We start from the raw sequence: 19,160 nt of genomic DNA, 5'->3' as shown, positions 1-19,160 counted from the left end.
AGTAGTGAAATTTCCTGGTTAGTAGCCACGTGCTTAACCATTTGGGTCCCCCAGATACTCCTGCCAGTTCCATAGCTCCCAGGAATAAGCCTCCAGAAATGACAAGACCTGTTAAAGGAGGCCTGAAAGTCCTTTAACAGCAGCTGCCTCTCCTCGCACAGATAAACATGGAATCTTTACAATGTACCCCAGAGAGGCACGCAAATAACTAGCAACCAAGGTATAAGCAGCAGATACGAGATCTTTTCCTACAGGAATGTGCTTGCAGGGTGGACACCAGGAAGAAGAGGGAAGACCCACCTAAAAAGTCTTGGTCAGAAAAGTCAAAGACAAGGGAGAAGGAGGCCATGTGACTGCCTGTCTGTGGGAACACTCTGCCTTAATCTCCCGAGCCCACGGGACATGCATCCAGTCATGGGCAAGCAAAGTGAGGCTGGCTGGTTAAGGAACTTGCCCGAAGTTACACTACCACTAAGGGACAGAGCAGCAGTTTACGCTCAGGTCTGTCTGGCTCTAGAGCACCTTTACCCAGGCTATACTGCCTCTTTGGGTCAAGAAGCCTTCATCTCCTTCTTCCCTTTGCTTAGAAGCTACTCACAAAACTTCTACTGTGAGCATTTAAGAGCTGGGACCCCAGGTGACTGATAGCCTGCCCATCCCCCCACCATCCATGTGGCTCAGTGGGTAAAGTCTGCGGGCAGAGCTGGGAAGGCTGCTGCTGAGGACGTGGAGCCTCTCCCAGGCCCCACACAATGCTCCTGCTCCAATGCTGACCGCCTCCCTGCTGCTGCCATGTTTACCCTGCCCCCATCTGCACCTGCCAGGAGCAGCCTCTCAGGTGACCATGCTCACTATCTTCTCTGGTATCACAGGGGCTGGTGGAGAGCAGCCAACACACAGTGCACACTCTCAAGCCAGAGCCAGTCTCCCAGGGGCACCAGGCACCCAGTGCCTCGCTGTTAGCAACTCAGCACAACCTGGGCAAGCACTTCTCTATGAACTCAGGGTCATGGGACCACTCAGAGGCCAATCAAGGGTCAGGGGCACTAACTCTCTCCCAAACCCTGGTCAGCCTTTGCTTGCCTCTCTCCTGCTGGTGAAAGGCCTGGCATACAGCCAACCCCACTCCTGTGATCAAGATATGCCCCTGCCAACCGCAGGTGGGTCCCGTGGTTTCAGAGGAGCTGAACAACAAGGGTAGAGATGGGGGTTGGTTCAGCTGCGGGACTAGCCTGAAACCCCTCAGTTTGCCTGCACCTTGGTGGGCCAAACTGGACCTCATCGATTGTTGCCTACGGTGGAACCAGTGCCTGGTCAACCCTTGAAGAATCAGCCTCTCAGGAGCAGCTTCATCTCTTATTCATCTTTAAACCTCAGCACCTTGTACAATGTTAGTACATATTTAAAAAAAAAAAAGTTGCCACTCAGTTGATTCCAACTCATAGCGACCCCATTTGTATCAGAGTAGAACTGTACCCCACAGGGTTTTCAGTGGCTGATTTTTCAGAAGTAGATCTCCAGGCCTTTCTTCTGAGGTGCCTCTGGGTGCATTCAAACCGCCTACCTCTCAGCTAGTAGTCAAGTGCTTAACCATCTGCAACACCCAGGGCCTCCAGCACACAGTAGGGACACACACGTTTAGAGAAAGAGTAAGCACATTGTTCGAGAAGAGACCAGAGATTTCACAACTTGATACATTTATTTCATTATTTATTAGTCACTTGAGTACATACATATGTATCTGAATCACTTTAAGTCACATAATCACAAGGATATACACACATACTGGCTCAACCCTCTGGCTGAGTGACCTCGGGGAATACCAAGCCCCAGAATGGCTTCTCTAGCAACTTCTGGCTGCTCCAACGCTCTGGCTCTTGAGGAGACTCAACACCCCGCTCTCCCCCCAATTCCTTCAGTCTCTGCTAGGAAGGGGTCCCAATGGTAGAACCACGGCCAGACACCTGGGGACGCCTGCAAAGCCTTTTCAGGCAGGGAAGTAAACAATCCTAGCCTGGGAACCTTCCTCGCTGGGATGATCAGGGGCCTTCCCGGCTCCCCTCCTTCCTTCCAAGATGGTGGCAAAACAGGAAGGACCAGGCAAGACAGGTCTCCCACTCTCGAAGCCTGTACATGTCGGCACCCACTATAGCTGCTGTGACATTCTTCCTTGTTTCATGCACATTTCACCCCTTCAGGGACACTGTCAACTCCTTGAAAGCAAGGACCGGGGCTTGTACTTCCCTGGGCATACATGGCAGGGTGCTGGGCAGGCACCACACAACTGCGAGGGCTCCGGGGTACAAGGAGGGACAGGACACAAGTCTTCTCTGCATCCAGGGACAAGCCAATAAACAAATCAACGAAGACCTGACGTGGTGTGCGCTAAAGCAGAGATGTCCCAAGCACTACAGAAGCAGAGGAGGGAGCAGCGTGGGAATATCTACTGGCACAATCATGTATCATAGCTCATGTTAGGCACTTTGACTTAATCCCATTTAACTCTCCCAACAACCCTAGAGTCGCCATTTTGCAGAGGAGGGAACTGAACCTGAAAAATCTCGAAAAGCAGCTGAGCTGAGATTCACATTCGGATCTGTCTGGTTCTGGAGCCCGTGTTCCTGCCTCTGTTCAGCCTGCCATCTGAGTACACGGCTGCCTCGGGTCTCAGAGAATGGTTAAGAGACCTCCAGAAGAGATGAAGCACTTTTAGGGCAAAGTACAAAAAGAGGAACATGCACACAAAAAAAGAAAAGATAAAGAACAAAAAATCCACATTCTCCCCAAACCCCAAGTCATAAGGGGCAGCCGACAGAGCAAACATACAGGAGGCCAGCATCAGGAACAAGGTGAGAAGAGCCGTCTGAGCAAAGGCCAATGTCTCCCTCTGACTTCTTGTTCTCTCAGCCAGCAAGGCCAGTGGGTATTCTAAAACTGCTGCCACCGGTTAGTTCCAGAAGAAAAGAGGCCTCTCAACTTCAGATGTCTTTAGGACCACTTCATATTTTAGGCCCTGGATTCTAGTTTGGTTTTTTATACTGCAAAACAGACAGATTATTAGAAGTAGACGAGGGAAGCCAATGGGGGAGGAGGACTACGGGAAAATCCTGAGAACTGCAGACAACTAGGTCTCAGCAGCCCTCCTGTGGGGGCTTCTCAGAGGTGGCCAACAACACCTCTAAGACTCTAGTTACAGCCTGGATCCCTTTCTTCTTTAATGGAAATGGAAACTGATGGGATTGGGAAGGGAGGGTAAAAGAGGCTGGGGACTTTAGAACTGAAAATTTTGGGGCCTTTAGGCTGAGTCTTGCTCAGGGTTGTGGGGAATCCCCAGCAGAGGAGGCCATCTAGTACAGTCACTGAGCTTTTTAAAAAGAAATGAACCCTGGACCCAACATTGGGAGATTCTGATTTACAACATCTGGGAGTGGAAAGCATACTCCAGCTCTCTAGGTAACTCCAGGGCCAAAGTTCAAGTATCAGAATTCTAAGTCCCTGGGTGGTACACGCAGTCAAGGTACTCAGCTGCTAACTGCAAGGTTGGAGGTCTGAGTCTACCCAGAGGGACCCCAAAAGAAAACTCAGTCTGGCAATCTACTTCCAAAAACATCAGCCACTGAATACCCTATGGTGCACATGGGGTCACCACGAATCTGAGTCCACTTGATGGCAACTGGTTTATTCGCGTCTAAATTCCCTTCCTCCCCCAATAACCCTGTGTCACTGTGAATACCCCCAGAGACAAGGAGCTCACAACCTTCCAAGTCAGCGTTTCCCCTCTGACATATCACAATGCTGCTGCCAGCTTTGGCAGTTTCGCTTCTGCAAAGACTGTTCTCTTCCTTCTTCCTGCTGCCCCATCTCAATCCGTTCAACACTGTTTGGCAGTAATTTGCCTTTAGTACTGAGGGTGCCCTCGTCCCCTTTGCAGAAAACAAATGTAACTGGGAAGGGCACTGCCATCACCTTTTGGCTATAGGAGGAGAGGGGCAGTCAGCTTGAGGGCCTCCTTAGCACCCACCAACAATGCACACACACATGAGAAAACATCCCCATTGCTATAGAGTCAATTCTGACTCACAATGACCCTATAGGACAGAGTAGAACTACCCCACAGGGTTTCAAAGGAGCAGCTGGTGGATTCCCACTGCCCGCCTTTTGGTTAGCAGCCAATCCCTCAACCACCGTGCCACCACGGCTCCTGAGAAAACACCAGACAAACCCAGAGGAACCAACAATTGTGGGGCAAGGGCGACCCCCGGTGGTCGCTGAGATTACAGCCATCAACTCCCCAGCTCACAGGTAGTGGCCGGAGCCTAGCGCTCACTTTGTTCATGATCCAGTCAGCATCCTCAATGGCTCTTTTAATAATCTGCTGGATTCTCTCAGGGTCGTCTTCATCTGCATGAACCTGGAAACTCTGTACATTGAAGCATAAAGAAAGATGATTAGTCATCTCTGCGGGACCCATAGCTTCAGGGCACTTATCGTGGGCCAGGTACGCTGCTGGGCACTTGACACTCAGTATCTCCTAGCCTCCATGCACAGTTAGGATTATCCCACTTAGAGATCAGGAAGCCGAGGCTCAGAAACCCATAACTTGCTGCTAAGCAACGGCAATGGCAAAGGCACGGGCATTTGAATTCTAGCCCATTTGACTGCAAAGCCCATCCTCCTGCCAGCAGGGCAGTTGTGACAAGGGAAGAACAGCACCCAAAAAACAACAGTTGCCACTGAGTCAATTCTGACTCATGGCTACCCCATGTGTGTCAGAGCAGAAGTGTGTTCTGCAGGGTTTTCAATGGCTGATTTTTCGGAAGTAGCTCACCAGGCCTTTCTTTCAAGGTATCTCTGAATGGACTCGAACCTCCAAGCTCTTGGTTACCAACTGAGAGCATTAACCATCTGCACTACCCAGGGACCCCTGTTGGCACTCAAACCCAAAAAACCAAACCCATTGTCACTGAGTCGATTCCAACTCATAGTGACCCTATCAGACAGAGTAGAACGGCCCCATAGGGTTTCCAAGGAGCGGCTGGTGGATCTGAACTGTCGACCTCTTGGTTAGCAGCCATAGCTCTTAACCACTGTAGCACCAGGGCTTCTCTGCCCTAAAAACTAAAAAGAAACAAGCCCATTGCTGTCCAGCTGACTCCAACTCACCGCAACCCTATAGGACAGAGTAGAACTGCCCCATAGAGCTTCCAAGAAGCAGCTGGTGGATTCCAGCTGCCAATCTCTGGTCCGGAGCCAAGCTATTAACCACTGCACCGCCAGGGGTCTTTTGTATTAAAGTAAGGCTAAATAAGAACCTTAGGGACCTGTTAACACTTACCTCCAAATTCTTAAAGATCTGCTCAGGAACTGCTCTCCTTCATAACCCGGGGACTACCTATCGTGTCTGTATAGATTTCTTTTGGAAGCATTTAAGAGTTAAGTTGCAGACATCATGTCCTCAACCCCTAAACTTTGGTGTGCATTTCCTAGCAAGGACATTCTCTTACATAACCACAGTAATCAAATTCAGAAAATTTAACACTGATGCAATACTACTATCTAATCTACAGTCCATATTCCAGCTGCATGAATTGCCCCAAAAACGTCCTTTATGGGTTTTTTTCCCCTGGTCCAAGATTTAATCTGAAATCACCCATTGCATTTAGTCATCATGTCTCTTTGTTGTTGTCAGCTGCAGTCAAGTCAGCCAGTGACTCACGACAAGCCCATGCACAACAGAACAAAACACTGCCTGGTTTTGTGCCATGCCCATGATCGGTTGCCAATCAGACCATTGTGATTCACAGGGTGATTTCTGGAAGTAGACTGCCAAGCCTTTTTTCCTAGTTTGTCTTAGTCTGGAAGTCTATTGAAACCTTTTTGGTATCACAGCAACACACGATCCACTGACAGACAGGTGGTATCTGTGCACGAGGTGCACTGGCTGAGACTCAAACCCGGGTCTCCTGTATGGAAGGTGAGAATTCTGCCACTGACCCACGACTGCCCCCATCCATTCCAGGTCAGGGAAAGCATGTCTCTTTAGCCCTCTTTAATCCAGAGCACTTCTTTCTTTCTGTTTCCCGACACTGACATTTTTGATGAGTACAGAGCCAGTGATGTGGTAAACAGTCCCTCAGTTTGGGCTTGCCTGATGTTTTCTCATGATTGAGATTGTGCTGTTGACGGGCATGCTTGCCAAAGTGATATTGTCCACACTGTATTTGACTTAGCTTCCTTATTTCAGCCCTGGGAGGGCTGGTATGTGGCTGATACACTTCCTGTTTCCTGGACGGAACATGGAGAGAGGATCCAGGCCAACCAGCATTGGGTTCCTGTCATTCTTATGGAACTGCTGCCTCTCCACCAACTGGAAGACTACCCCTGTGCCCTGCTCCTGGCTCTCAATCAGAGGAAGCCCCACCCCCACTCCTGGACCAGGGTACCCTGCTCTCACCTGCCTTACAGCATGTCTGTAATGCTCTTGGATGCCCTTGGTCGGCAGCTGCTGGCAACAGCGCAGCAGGTATCGGTAGAGCTGCAGCGGCCTCTGGACTAGCTCTGCCCCCGGAAGCGGGGCCATCTGCAAGGTGCGCCACCCCTGGAAAACACACAGCTTCACTTCTAAGACATCAAGCCGATATTTAGCCCTGGTCCCTAGGTCCCAGCACTCTGTGAAGCAGGGCAGTGTGGAAGCCATGTCCCCCCCATCCCCACAGAGCCCAGACCTGGGGCTGGAGCTGGGTATTCAGTCCTGCAGAAAGCCCAGCCTAGAGCAGGCCCCCAGGACCAAGGGCAAGTGTAGAGGGCAATGGGCAACCTCATGCCTGGTTTCTTCTTTCTGGAAACCTACTTCTAGGTGTGAGGAGGTGTCCCTGATAGAAGAAGGGGCGGCAAGCAGGTGGACCCTGCGTGGCAAGTGCTGAGAAACCAACTCTGACATCAGCCAGGCACCTACTACTGAGGGCAGCAGGCAGCAGAGGGAGAATGCCCCGAGGTCTAGCCTCGCCACTCAAAGTGTGGTCCTGGGCCAACAGCACCAGCATCACCTGGGAACTTTTAGAAATGCAGAGTCTCGGGCCCCACCCCAGACCTACTAGACAGAACCTGCATTATCAAGATGCTGAGGAGAGTCATGTATACGCTCAAGTTTCAGAAGCCCAGGTCTAGGGGGCTCTGCATGAAGAAGCTGCCCACAGAGCTGTCGTGGTGTGCAAGGCTTGGGCACACGATTTCATTTGACTGTGTGTTATCAATAAGAATACTATTTACTGAGCACTTGTACTGTTTTATTCACTTTACATGCAATTAACACACTTAATTCACACAACCTATTCTCATAGGTATTACTATTAACCCTGACTGATACCTAAGAAAACTGAGGCACATAGAGATCAAGTAACTTACCCAAGGTCACACAGCTGGTAAAGGCTGAGCTGGGATTTGAACCCAGGTAATTTAAAAAAAAAAAAAAAAAAAAAAAGTTTTTTTTTTTTTTTTAATCTGCCTCCAGGGCCATTTTTGAGGTATGCTGTTGTGTGCCATCGAGTCGATTCTGACCCATAGCGACCCTACAGGACAGAGTAGAACTGCCTCATAGGGTTTCCTAGGCTGTAATATTTTAATCCCCAGGTCTTTTTTCCTGCAGAGCTGCTGGTGGGTTCAAACCACCAAACTTCAATTAAAAGCCAGGCACTTAACCACCACACCACCAGGTTCCTTATATTGAGGTATAACCGTTGCCGTCAAGTCAATTCTGACTCATAGCGATCCTATAAGACAGAGCAGAGCTGTCCCATAGGGTTTCCAAGAAGTAGCTGGTGGATTCAAACCGCCAACCTTTTGGTTAGCAGCTGAGCTCTTAACCACTGCGCCACCATACTGAGGTAGAGTCAACATATAATCAGCTGTACATGTTTAATGTGTACAACCTGAGAAGTTCTGACATACGCATACACCCAAGACACCATCACCACAGTCATGAGTGAACATATCCACCGCCTCAAGTCTCCTCGTGCCGCTCTGTAATCCTCCCTCCTGCCCCCTGCACCCCACCCCATGCCCAAGCAACCACTCATCAGCTTTCTGTCACTTTAGGTTAGTTTGCCTTTTCTAGAGTTTTATACAAATGGAATTACACGGTATGCTCTCTTTTGTCTGCAGAGCCCGTATCTCTATGCCTCTCTCTAAAGAAGCCACAACTCTAACTTGACCTTTTTTATTTTTAACGGTAGATTCTGGAAAACAAGGACTTGTTCAGCATTCACTAAGTGTCTTCCTGCCTGTAACTCACCTGCCTCTCTGTGTAACCTACCTGCCTCTCTGTGGTCACTGCCCTGCAGGCTCCTGCCTGGATCTCTTCTCTATTCTTCCATGTGAGGGCCCCATTCACCCTGCAAATCCAACCCAGTGTCACTTCCTCTCGGGAGCCCTTCCTGACTGTCCGTCCCTGGGGACAGATGGAATCACTCGGTCCTCTGGGGTGCTGCAGTGCCCTGTCACGGTGCTCTTACAGCCCTCCTCACACTGCCCAGACGGTCTGCTGTGATGGTACCTGGCCAGGTCCCAGTGCCCCACACACAGCAGGTTTCCCGCATTGTTTGATCAACTGAATTGAATGCAATCTATTATCTCCTCTGTACAGATTTCCCCTCTATGAGAGAGAGGTTCCCTATGTTCCAGGTGATGGCGCTAAAAGACAGAGCTTAAGTAAAAAAAAAACTAGCTGGCCTTAATTCTAAAGAGAGATAAAAAGGAGAAAAGACTCCTCCTAAAAAGAACACAAGAGTATTAACTCTATCAGACACCCTTAAACTAAGAAAGGAAACGACTTAGTAAGTAGCTGGTTTCAGAGTAGCCCTCATCTCATTTCCTGCATATTATCCCCCTGGCAACAACAAATAAACATCGGTCTCCACAGCTATGTCGGCCAAGTCCTCCTGGTTCTCTAGGCTCTTGCTCTGACCCTGGGAAGGACTGGTGGTTTTCAATCCCCACTATCTAGTCCCTCTTCTGGTAAAAGGCCCTGCTGCGCACCTGGGGATCCACCTGGTCAGTTCAGGAGGTATGGGTGGGGCTCCACCCCAGGCCTGACCACTCAGAGTCCTGCATCCACTTGGTCACAGAGATTGGCTCAGTGATGGGCACATGACCTAAGCTGGTCCAATCAGAGAGAATCTCATCACTTCTACAGGCATGACAGGAAAAGACTCCATCCAGCTGCTTCCCATGAGGATTTGAAAGTCTCTTGGGGAAGCCATCTTGCCTCCTCTTGAAGCCTGAGACTGAAACCTCATAGCATAAGGCTGAGCTGTGACCCTGGGAGAAACCAAGTCCAAAGAGTTCATTTGAGCCCTAAAACCATCCAATGGAAGGCAGTCCCATCCACAGACTTTTCAGTGATCTGAGCTAATTAATTCCCTTTTGCCAAAGCAGTGTGGTTTTATGGTTTTGTCACTTGAAGGCAAAAGGGTCCTAATTGATGGACGGGCCCTAACCTGCCAAATTCTACTTCCATGATAGGCTCTGGTGGTTCCCACTCTAAGGAAGAGTATAAACAGGGATCGGGCTTCTCAAGTTCCTTCTATGCTGAATCATCAACCCGCCAGTCTGGCTAACCACCCTTTAGCCCAACAAACAGAGAGGACACTCATACAATGGAGGCCAAACTTCAAGGGCAACCACAGAGGACACACCAAGTCCCTAATCTGATAGAGAGACTCCACTGGCAGGCTTCCCTAAACTATATAAAGTGCTAATCAAATATTGTAAAATGCTAGTCATATAACAGATGGTTAGCATCTGCAGTCCTCAAAATTAACATTTGGAAAGAACACAACTTCGTTACTCAAAAACCCAGGCAATACTTAGTAACCAACCCAGCAAGTATGGGCGGGAGATTATTTTCAGCTCAATTATAATACTTAGTCACTCTCAGTAATAACTAGTAGAGCATACATGTGTGGGTCTACTTAGAGCAGCTAAACTAAAAAATTTTAATTTAATTTAAAATGTGGGTTTGCTCTTGTCTGAGGGGCAAGGCACCACACAACATCACTGCTAAAACTGTAGTCAAACACTGTGGCCTTGGGAACACTCACTTATCCAGCATTTGGACTTGACCTTCGCCTGCCCACCTGAGTCCTTGAGCCCAGCTAGTGTATCCTCATCAGCCTCTTCCCATTCTGAGCTGTTGTTGTAGGTCCTGCCACCTGGCCTTCCAGGAACAACTAGACTCCTGCCCATGCCCCAGCCTGGTTCTCTAGTCTTGATTCTGCAAGCTCCTTATATTCTTTCAATAAATTCCTTTTTGGTTAAGTCCTCCTAGTCTCCTTGCCCCACAGAGAAACAGACTCTCTCCCTTACCTGTTTGCCCACAGTTTGTTGCATCTGCTTCGGTTAGCAGGGATCTCTCTGTGCTCTAAGCGTGGGCCTCTCCGTCCTTCCACCAGAGGAAACTCCTGAGGGCAAGGACTGTGTCACGTTCTTCCATCTCTGCTCCCCCAAAGGCCAGAACAGAGCCTGGCACATAGTGGCCCCATCATGAATTCTTGCTCACTAAGTAACGTCAAAATTTGAGATACTGAACAATCCTCAACCTTGAGAAAACAGCAGCTCCATTTTCTCCCTGCCCTCAGGGGTTCCAAACGTTACTGAGACAGTCTCGGGCTTCCACCCTGTATAGAGCGATGACATCTGCAGGGTCCTCTACACCCTCAAACTCCTAGCCATCACCTCTGGCTGAAACACCACCCCCCTCCCGCCCTTCCTGCCTCGACTGCTCCAAGCCTTTCCCTATCTCCTGAGCCTCTTTCCAACTCCCTTGTAGGACCTTCCTGCAGGCAACTGAGGCAGAACCAAGTTCTACTTATTCATCCCACAGCCTATAACGAATGAGAAAGTTGTAAAACAACTAAGTAGCACGGTTTGGCTCACAGTTGCTGTGAACTGCCATTGTGAGCCCCCATCTTATGGCAACTCAACCACAACAGAACGAAACGTTGCCCAGGTCCTGCGCCATCCCCAGGATCACCTGCAGATTAGACTGTTATGATTCATAAGGTTTTCATCAATTGATTTTAGGGAGTAGATTGCCAGGCTTTTCTTCCTAGTCCATTGTAGTCCAGAAGCTCTGCAGAAACCTGTCCAGCATCATAGCAATGCCCAGCCCCCCACTGACAGATGGGTGGTGGCTGTGCAAGAGGTGCACTGGCTGGGAATTGAACCTGGGTCTCTTGCATGGAAGGCAAGAATTCTACCACTGAACCATCGCTGCTCTCATGGCTCATAGTAGGCACTCAGAAAAGGTGACGACTGAACAATTAGAAAAACAGTCCCAAGTAGACAGTATTCAGTGAACAAACCAGAACACCAAAGAGTGGAAAGTCACCTTCTCCCATCCAGTGTAAAAGAAATCTCTTCTCTGCACTACAAGCAGGAAGTCACCCAGCTTTGCTCCCTTGACATGCTCCCTAATGGCAGGGGGCTCCTGGCTTCCCAACTCTGGGCAGGCCATCTTCATTCATCTCAAGTCTCTCTGGTTCTGAGCTAAAATCTGCCACTGTAAAATTCTCCTTTGGCTTTAGTCTCCCCAAACCTACCCCCAACTCCAGCCTTTCATTATTCAAAGTCAACTACTTTAACCCCTCTGTCGGCTCTTTTATAACCATCCTGAAGGTGCTATCACCTCCCAGCCTTCTTCCACTCAGCCTCCATCATTATCAATCTCCTTCTTCCCCAGAGGGGGAAACAACAGTTTGGTTGTGTTCTGATCAGTTCCACTATCACCTCCTTTGACCTGGGAATTCAAGGAATGTAGCTCAGACTGCATTCTCGGCTGGGGCCCTCATGTTGCCCTGGCATTTGGCTCAAAAAAAAAAAAAAAAAGGCACCCTTTTTCCATGACTTACTCTTATCTCTCTCTCCATCTTGTATTTTTATTAGTTCATTCCAGGGTCACAATCTGCCACGATCTCTAGGGTGTCTGATCCTGTTCTCCAACTCAATTCAATATGACAAAAGCACAGACACACTCACATTCCAGGGACAAATGGGGTACAAAGAGAGAGATTAACCCCAGTTCAACGCCATTCAGAGCTACTAGCACCTGTACGGCGCTGGACTCAGCCCTAGGACCACAGAGTTGAATGGCCTGACACCTTACCTAGCTCCCCTGCCCAGGGCCTTCTGTGAAGCTGACGGCAAGCCTTATAACCTACTACTCACGGAGGGGTTAGTATGTGCCACGTACATGCTGAGAGCTTTCCATGGATTTTTTAATTCTTACAACAATCTGCTGGGGTAAGTATCATTAGCCCGCTTCTATACATGAGGAAGCTGAGGCTCTGAGAGGTGAGGAACTTGCCAGAGGTCACAAGGCTAGTACATGGTAAGACTAGGAACTGAACCTAGGTATTTCTGATTCCAAAGCCCAGGCCCTGAACTACTTCATAACACCACCTGCTCTGCCTATATCCAAGCCATTCATAAAGATGTTGACCAGATTCAAGGGCTTGAGCAGACCAGAAAAGCACTTACTGTGCTGTTATCCACTATTTATTTTTCAGCCTTGCTCTCCATGCTTTTTAGAAACCCAAGGACGTCATCTACAGCTTCCTCCTGTAAATAGATGAAAAAAATAAATAACAAAGTCATGAGACTGTTATCAAGTACAGAGACAAAGACAAGGGGCAACAAAGGAAGGGACAAAAGGCTCTTGGGAAAGCCAACAGAGAATATGACAGAACAAAGGAAAAGAGAAGAAATAAAGCCACAGAGAATTTCCTGGAAACCAAATGGACCCCTGGCAATGATGCTGAGAAACAGGCCTACAGCCCCAACTGAGCCCCACCATCCCTTTCCCTAACCTGTGCTCCGAGCCAGAGCATCTAAAAATAAGTGAGAAAAAGTCACACGTTAAAAATGAGAGCAAGAATGGAACTGCAGGAAATAATCAGAAATGATGCCCTAATGAGCACGAATACAAGCTAAATTAAGCTTGCACAAGGCCATTTTTTAGATATGTCATTACTCTTCTTGATGGGGAAAGTCACAAAATAGGAACAGAGCCGTTTTGCTCCTTCGACTCTAGGGCTCCATCTGACACATGTATGTTCTCCCAAACTAGAAATGGGGCAGTGATCCTTGCCTCCTCGGTCCCTCTCCCACAGTGTCGTGACTCTCAAGTCCTCACCCCTTCGTCCCCTTGAGCACTACCTTGGCTCGAAGCTGTATAATATCTGGGACTATCCAAATACCTCTTATCTGTCTCTCTCTTCCAGCCCGGCCCCTACGGTGCCACTCATGACCAAGTCCTAAAAAGCAGCTTTCCAAAATCTTGTTCCAACACTCTCATCAACCTCATGTACTCCTGGCCTTCCCATGCTTCCTATATTTTAGCCACATACTGAATTTGGAGGTCAAGTTTGTGGACTTTGGAATCAGACAGCCTGTGTTCAAATGTGGCTCCATCACTTGCCGTTACAGGACCCCGGACAAACTTCTGAAGACCCATCTCCAAGTCTGTTTCCCGTCTGTAAATGAAGGAACAACAGTATTTCCTGCACAGAACTGTTATGAAGATTTAAATAACGCTCCTAAACCACTTAGCATGGCGCCTGGCACACACCACAAGCTTACTATTCATTGTTACTGTTGATACCATTTCCAAAACCTGCTGTGTTCTTCAACACCTCTTTTTCCTCTACTTGGAATCCTTCACCCACCTTCACCTTCATTCCTGACCTAGCTCCTGCTCATCGAGATGTCTACCCCATGCTGTTCTCACAATCACACTGTCCTGTGATCATTTTGTAACAACGTAATGGAAGAACAGACAGTAGGTTTTAGAGACCAAAAACCTCTAGGAGTCTACCTCCGCCATTCACTAGCTGTGTGAACCTGGACAACATGCTTAACTCCTCTGAACTTCTGCTTCCTCCTCCATGAACAGAATACTTACCTCACGGGGGTTTTGTGAAGCTCAGGTAAGCTTGCGTGCCTCACACAGGGGCTAGATGGTACTTGAACATCATCTTAGTCTTTCCTATTTGACCTGGCTGTGTTCCCTGTCTGGATGACAGGGACTATACTGCGTTAATCATCATATCCCCTCCACAGTTATCAGTGCCTGGAACATAACAGATGCCCAATTAATGTTTGTTGATTGATTTCCATTTACCAGAGGGGGAACTAAAGCCAGGAGGAAAGTCCGTTTCCCGAGGTCCCAAAGCCAGCAGGTGGCAGAACCAGGTCAAACTCAGGTCCTTTGGCTCTGAATCCTCTGTTCTTTCTACAATACCTGCTGCCTCACAGGCTATGGAGACACCCTGACCCCCACAGTTGTCAGCCCAAAAGCATTCTGAGCCTTGGCCAATTTAAAGTGAACTCCTAAGCTATCCCAGCCAAAGCAAAGCCAGAAATCAAGCAAAATGCAAATAGGCTATGGTCTCCTAAGAGCAGAGCAGCTGGCAATCTGAACTGAATCTTTCTGATGTGAGACTTGCTTTGTACTAATGGCTTCCCACACACAAGCTACAGCACTTGGTTTGAGGGTGAAAGAGGGGAACTAACACGTATTGCACACCTACCTCGTGTCAACATTATTATGCCTCAATAATATTATATCTCAATATTTCATAGGGGCTACTTAATCTACAAGCCTAACAACTCCCATTTTACAGAGGATGAAAATTGAGGCTTAAGGTCACACAAAACTAGTCAAGAGCCATTGCTGGGCTTTGAACCCAGGTCTGCCTTCAAAACTCAAGTTCTTTCTATATATACCCAGGGCTCCTCTGAGAGGGCCCTTGAGCTGAAAACTCCTAGTTTTTCCTTTTCCTCTCATAATCCCTCTCACTGTGGCCTTCATGCTGGTCTCTTCCCCAGTACCCACATGGCTCACTCCTTCCATGTATCCAGGCCTCACTCTGGAGGCTTTCTCTGATACCCTATACCAAAAACCAAACCTGTTGCTGTCAAGTCAATTCCAACTCATAGCAACCCTACAGGACAGAGTGGAACCAACCCATACGGTTTCCAAGGAGCAGCTGCTGGATCTGAACTGCTCACCCTTTGGTAAGTAGTCAAGCTCTTAACCACTGCACCACCAGCGCTCCTGATAACCCTTCAGTTCCTCCTATTTTTCTCCACAACACTCTTTACCACCTTCATGTATTTAGTTGTTTCTGTTTGTCTTCCCCCACTGAAATGTAAGCTCCATGAGACCAGGGATTTTATTTTGTTCACGGCTGTATCACCAGTCCATGCCTAGCATAGGAGGCACACGTGTGTATGTGTGTGCATGTGATGAAATAGTCAATGAGCACCAATAGGGAACTAGGTACTGGAGTACAGAAAGAAATAAGAAAGTCCCTGACGCCATGGAGCTTACTTATTAACAGGAGGAAATAATAAAAACCAATTATTCAATTATAATTAAATACTGTAAAGTGGAACTCAGGTTCCTGAGAGACTGGCTTATGGGAGCCTCTCATCTAGTTGATGTTCAGAGGATTCTTGAGAAAGACATTTAATCTGAGGTCTGAGGAAGGAGGAGGGTTTGTCTGAGCAAAGGTTGGGGGAATGTGTGAAGGCAGACAACAGCCCTCTGGAGACCTAAGGGGGAAAGGGACCATGAGGACCACAGTGTGGCTGGAGCTAAGGAAGAGGGAGGGCAAGAGTGAAGATGAGGCTGTTGTGGTAGGTCTGGTAAGGAGCTAAGATTACCCATGGAACAGATAAATAAAATGTGGTACATCTGTATATGGACCGTTACTGAGCCAGAAAATGGAATGACGTTCTGATACATGCTACGATATGGATGAACCTTGAAAACATTATACTAAGTGAAAGAAGCCAGTCACAAAGGACCACATGTTATATAACCCCATTGATATGAAATGTCCAGAATAGGCAAATCTATAGATACAAATCTATAGATCTGTAGATTCACGGTCGCCTAGGTGGTGTGCTGGTTACAGCACTGGGCAGCTAACCACCAAATCTGCGGTCCCAACCCACCAGCTGGCTCCACACGGGCAAGGTGTGGCAGTCTGTGAGGATTTCAGCCTTGGGAACCCTCTGGGGCAATTCTATTTTGTCCTATGTAATCTTTTTTTTTTTTAATCACTATGAGTCAGAATCCACTCCTCGGGCAGCAGGTTTGTTGTTATGTTTCTGTTAGGGCTACGGAGAGGAGGGGGGTCGGGAGATAAGGTCTGAAAGGTGTGAGGGGTTCTTTTGGGGGTAATAAAAAAATGTTCTAAAACTGATTGTGGTGACGGATGTACAGCTCTGCAAATGTACTAAATGGCACTGAATTGTATAATTTCAATGGGCAAATTGTATGCTACGTGAATTATGTAACAATAAAGCTGGGGGGAATAATTAGCCCTGAGGACGAAGGGGTTTAGGCCAGGGGATGGCTTGATCTGTTATGCGCAAGCATAAAATGTTAAGGTTGCTCCAGGTAGGCGCGCTCACCCGGGGCTCCGGGGCCGTGGAGACGTCTTTTTTAAGGGCAAACAGAGGACAACCTGGGAGGTGTGGGCCGGACAAGGGGCATTTCCCTAGTGGGCCCAGGCCTCCGGGCTTCGCAGAGGGCCCGGAGAGCCCGGGAGGGCTCCTGCTTGTCCCCACCCCCGTCCCTCCCGTCCAGGGGGCCTGCACAGGTGTGAGGCGCGCCCGGGGGCCGCGCCCCGATTCACTCGGCTCCCCAGGACGAACGGGAGCGGACGAGGGGGGACGAAGGAATGGCGCCGGTCGCCGGGAGGTCTTCCACAGCTCATGCAAGGCCGAGCCTACCGGAGGCCTCCGCATCCCCAGCCCGCCCCGCTCCGCCGCCGCCCCGGGGCGCCCGCCCGCGCCCCCGCCCTCGGCCTCGGCCTGTGCTGCGCGGCTCACCGGCCTCCAGTGAGGAACGTCCACCCCGTACCCGGCGGACGCGGCGGACGCGGCGGCGGCAGTGCGCCTGCGCCTCCGGAGCTGGCGCAGCGCCGCCCCGCCTGGTGACTGTACGCCGAGTGCCCTCTGCTGGCCGCGCGCGGAACTCTGTGTATGTTTATAAACCCAACGTTCACGATTTACTGGATGCCCAATCCCTGATCCGACCACGCCCAGTTAAAAAGGCGTCTGGCGTTTGAACTCAAGGCCACCGAGAGAGACTTTTCCCTCACCTGACAGCTTTACTTTAAATAAACTCTAACAGCTTTACCTTAAACACCCACCCTTCCTTGCCATAGAATGGATTCTACTCATAGCGACCCCATGTGTTACAGAGTAGAACTGAGCTCCACAGGGTTTTCTGGGCTGTAAGGTTTTTGGGGTTTTTAAGGTTTTCGGAGGAGCCCTGGTGGCGCAGTGGTTAAGAGCTCAGCTGCTAACGAAAAGGTCGGAGCCTCTCCTTGGAAACCTTATGGGGCAGTTCTACTCCACCCTGTTAGGGTTGCTATGACTTGCAATCGACTTGTCGGAAGAGGTTTGGTTTGGTTTTGGTTAATGTTTAGGAAAGCAGATCACCAGGCCTTTCTTCCGTCACACTGCTGGGTGGGTTCAAACTGCCAAGCTTTCAGTTAGAACCAAGTGTCCCGTAACCGGGATATATAAACCCCAAAGGCAGGCTCTCATCTACACTCATGAATATGGGTTGCTGCTGAAAAAATTAGGGATGTTCAAGATCTGTGGGAAAGCTTGCTGGAGGACTTTTCCTAAACCACTCTTGTTGATGACAAGAATTATATTTGGATGGGAATCTGCATTTTGAGTCATTTCATCAAATTACAGTCCCATAACACCTGTCAAAAGAATAAATACGACGGTAATAGACATGCTTCCTTTCAGACCCATCTATAATTATAATTGAGCAAAAGAATACAGAATTTAAGCCCAGAGCTACTGCCAGTATAGCATTCTTTGAAAATGAAATAATGCTGTTTTATTAAATAGGCTATCCCTACTCTCTAATGTTTAAAGCTGAAGTGCTTCTCTGAATTGACTTAAATACAAGTTTTATACCCTGAAAGAAATGAAGATGAGTCTTTATCTTAAGAAAAACCCTCTGTTCAATGATGCTGCTGATCTCTCAGCTGATGTCTAAAAAGGAGTTAGGTTCTTAGTGGATGATATTGCTTCTGTTTATGGCTCTCTTCTCTGGGTTTTTTAACTTATTTTTAATGAGAAGGCTGATTTCCTTACACAGACACACTCCATGTGTAGGTTATTTTCTTTCTTTCTTCTTCTTCTTCTTCTTTTTTTTTTCCTAAAAACGTTGCTCCCTGGAGGCACCTGGGAATCCATTTTTCTCCTCTTAGGGTAAGAGAAGCAGGGAATACTTCTTAACCAAAGTTTTTTGCTTGTTTGTTTTTAAGCTTTTCTGTCTTTTTTTTTTTTTTTCTAACTCCCTTTAGAGCCCTTGGCTTTCTTTCTTTCTTTTTTTTCACCTAATATACTAGCCTTCCTCTGAATCAGCTGAAATGTTTAGATAATTGCCTCAACTTTTCAATTTATTTTCCATATGTGGATTTGGACCAAATATTTCTGAAAGCTGAGATTGTACCCTCATAAATCAGCCCTCTTATTTACGCACGCATAATCAAGGGTATACCATTAGTGCAGATCCAATCAATAAATCATTAAGCTTTTAAAGGCTTTATTAGAAATGATGGGCAATAATATTATTTACTCCTGTTTTCAGCCTTAGTATCATTTAACATTATGAAGGAATTTCACAATCCGTTCTTGGGTCCCATCTTCCTATTGTTACTAGATCATTGTGTTCCTGCCTCAGAAACAGCGTTCTAATACCTAACTCTCATAAAATATTCAAGATGCAAGCTGTTCGCTTTACCTCAGAAATGTTCCGCCTTCAGAATAATTTGCGTTTCTTCTGTCTTTACAAACACAGGAGGTTTTACTTTTCACAAAATTTCCTTACAAACATCCAAAACCAAGGGAAAAAAAATAGCCCAGGGTAGGATAGGTGTGGATAATAATTTTCAATATTTTTCCAAGTCCCATGGAAACCTAGGTTTTAAAATAATTGAATTGTGATATTTTTAACTTGACAGCAACCTTCGTTTCTTATAGCTTTGGAAGTAAAACTAAAGATTTCCTACCAGCCCAAACATTCACTAAAATGGTCCCAGACCCATAATCTAATGAAAACC

At 47.9% G+C, this 19,160-nt stretch overlaps 1 protein-coding gene across 10 annotated transcripts in view; it reads right to left on the bottom strand.

Annotated features, from left to right (window-relative positions):
• Positions 1-16,974, bottom strand: part of LYRM9 (LYR motif containing 9) — an 85,949-nt gene extending 68,975 nt beyond the window's left edge. For 3 of the 10 annotated variants that reach the window (XR_007514097.1, XR_007514096.1, XM_049860273.1), the window contains exons 1-5: positions 16,900-16,974; positions 12,535-12,615; positions 10,363-10,457; positions 6,455-6,598; positions 4,328-4,420 (exon numbers count right to left, since the gene is read on the bottom strand). Coding sequence is in view for 7 of the 10 variants with exons in the window: in XM_049860273.1 (XP_049716230.1) it covers positions 4,328-4,420; positions 6,455-6,598; positions 10,363-10,386 (261 nt within the window). In the remaining 3 variants the exon portion in view is untranslated. The other 7 variants (XR_007514098.1, XM_049860269.1, XM_049860274.1 and 4 more) reach the window with 7 other exon arrangements.
• Between the last annotated feature and the right edge of the window lie 2,186 nt (positions 16,975-19,160).

Source organism: Elephas maximus, chromosome 19 (assembly GCF_024166365.1).
Source record: "Elephas maximus indicus isolate mEleMax1 chromosome 19, mEleMax1 primary haplotype, whole genome shotgun sequence".
Classification (NCBI taxonomy): Eukaryota; Metazoa; Chordata; class Mammalia; order Proboscidea; family Elephantidae; genus Elephas; species Elephas maximus.
The sequence above is the reverse complement of the archived record's forward strand: the minus strand, read 5'-3'. Positions and strand labels throughout refer to the sequence as shown.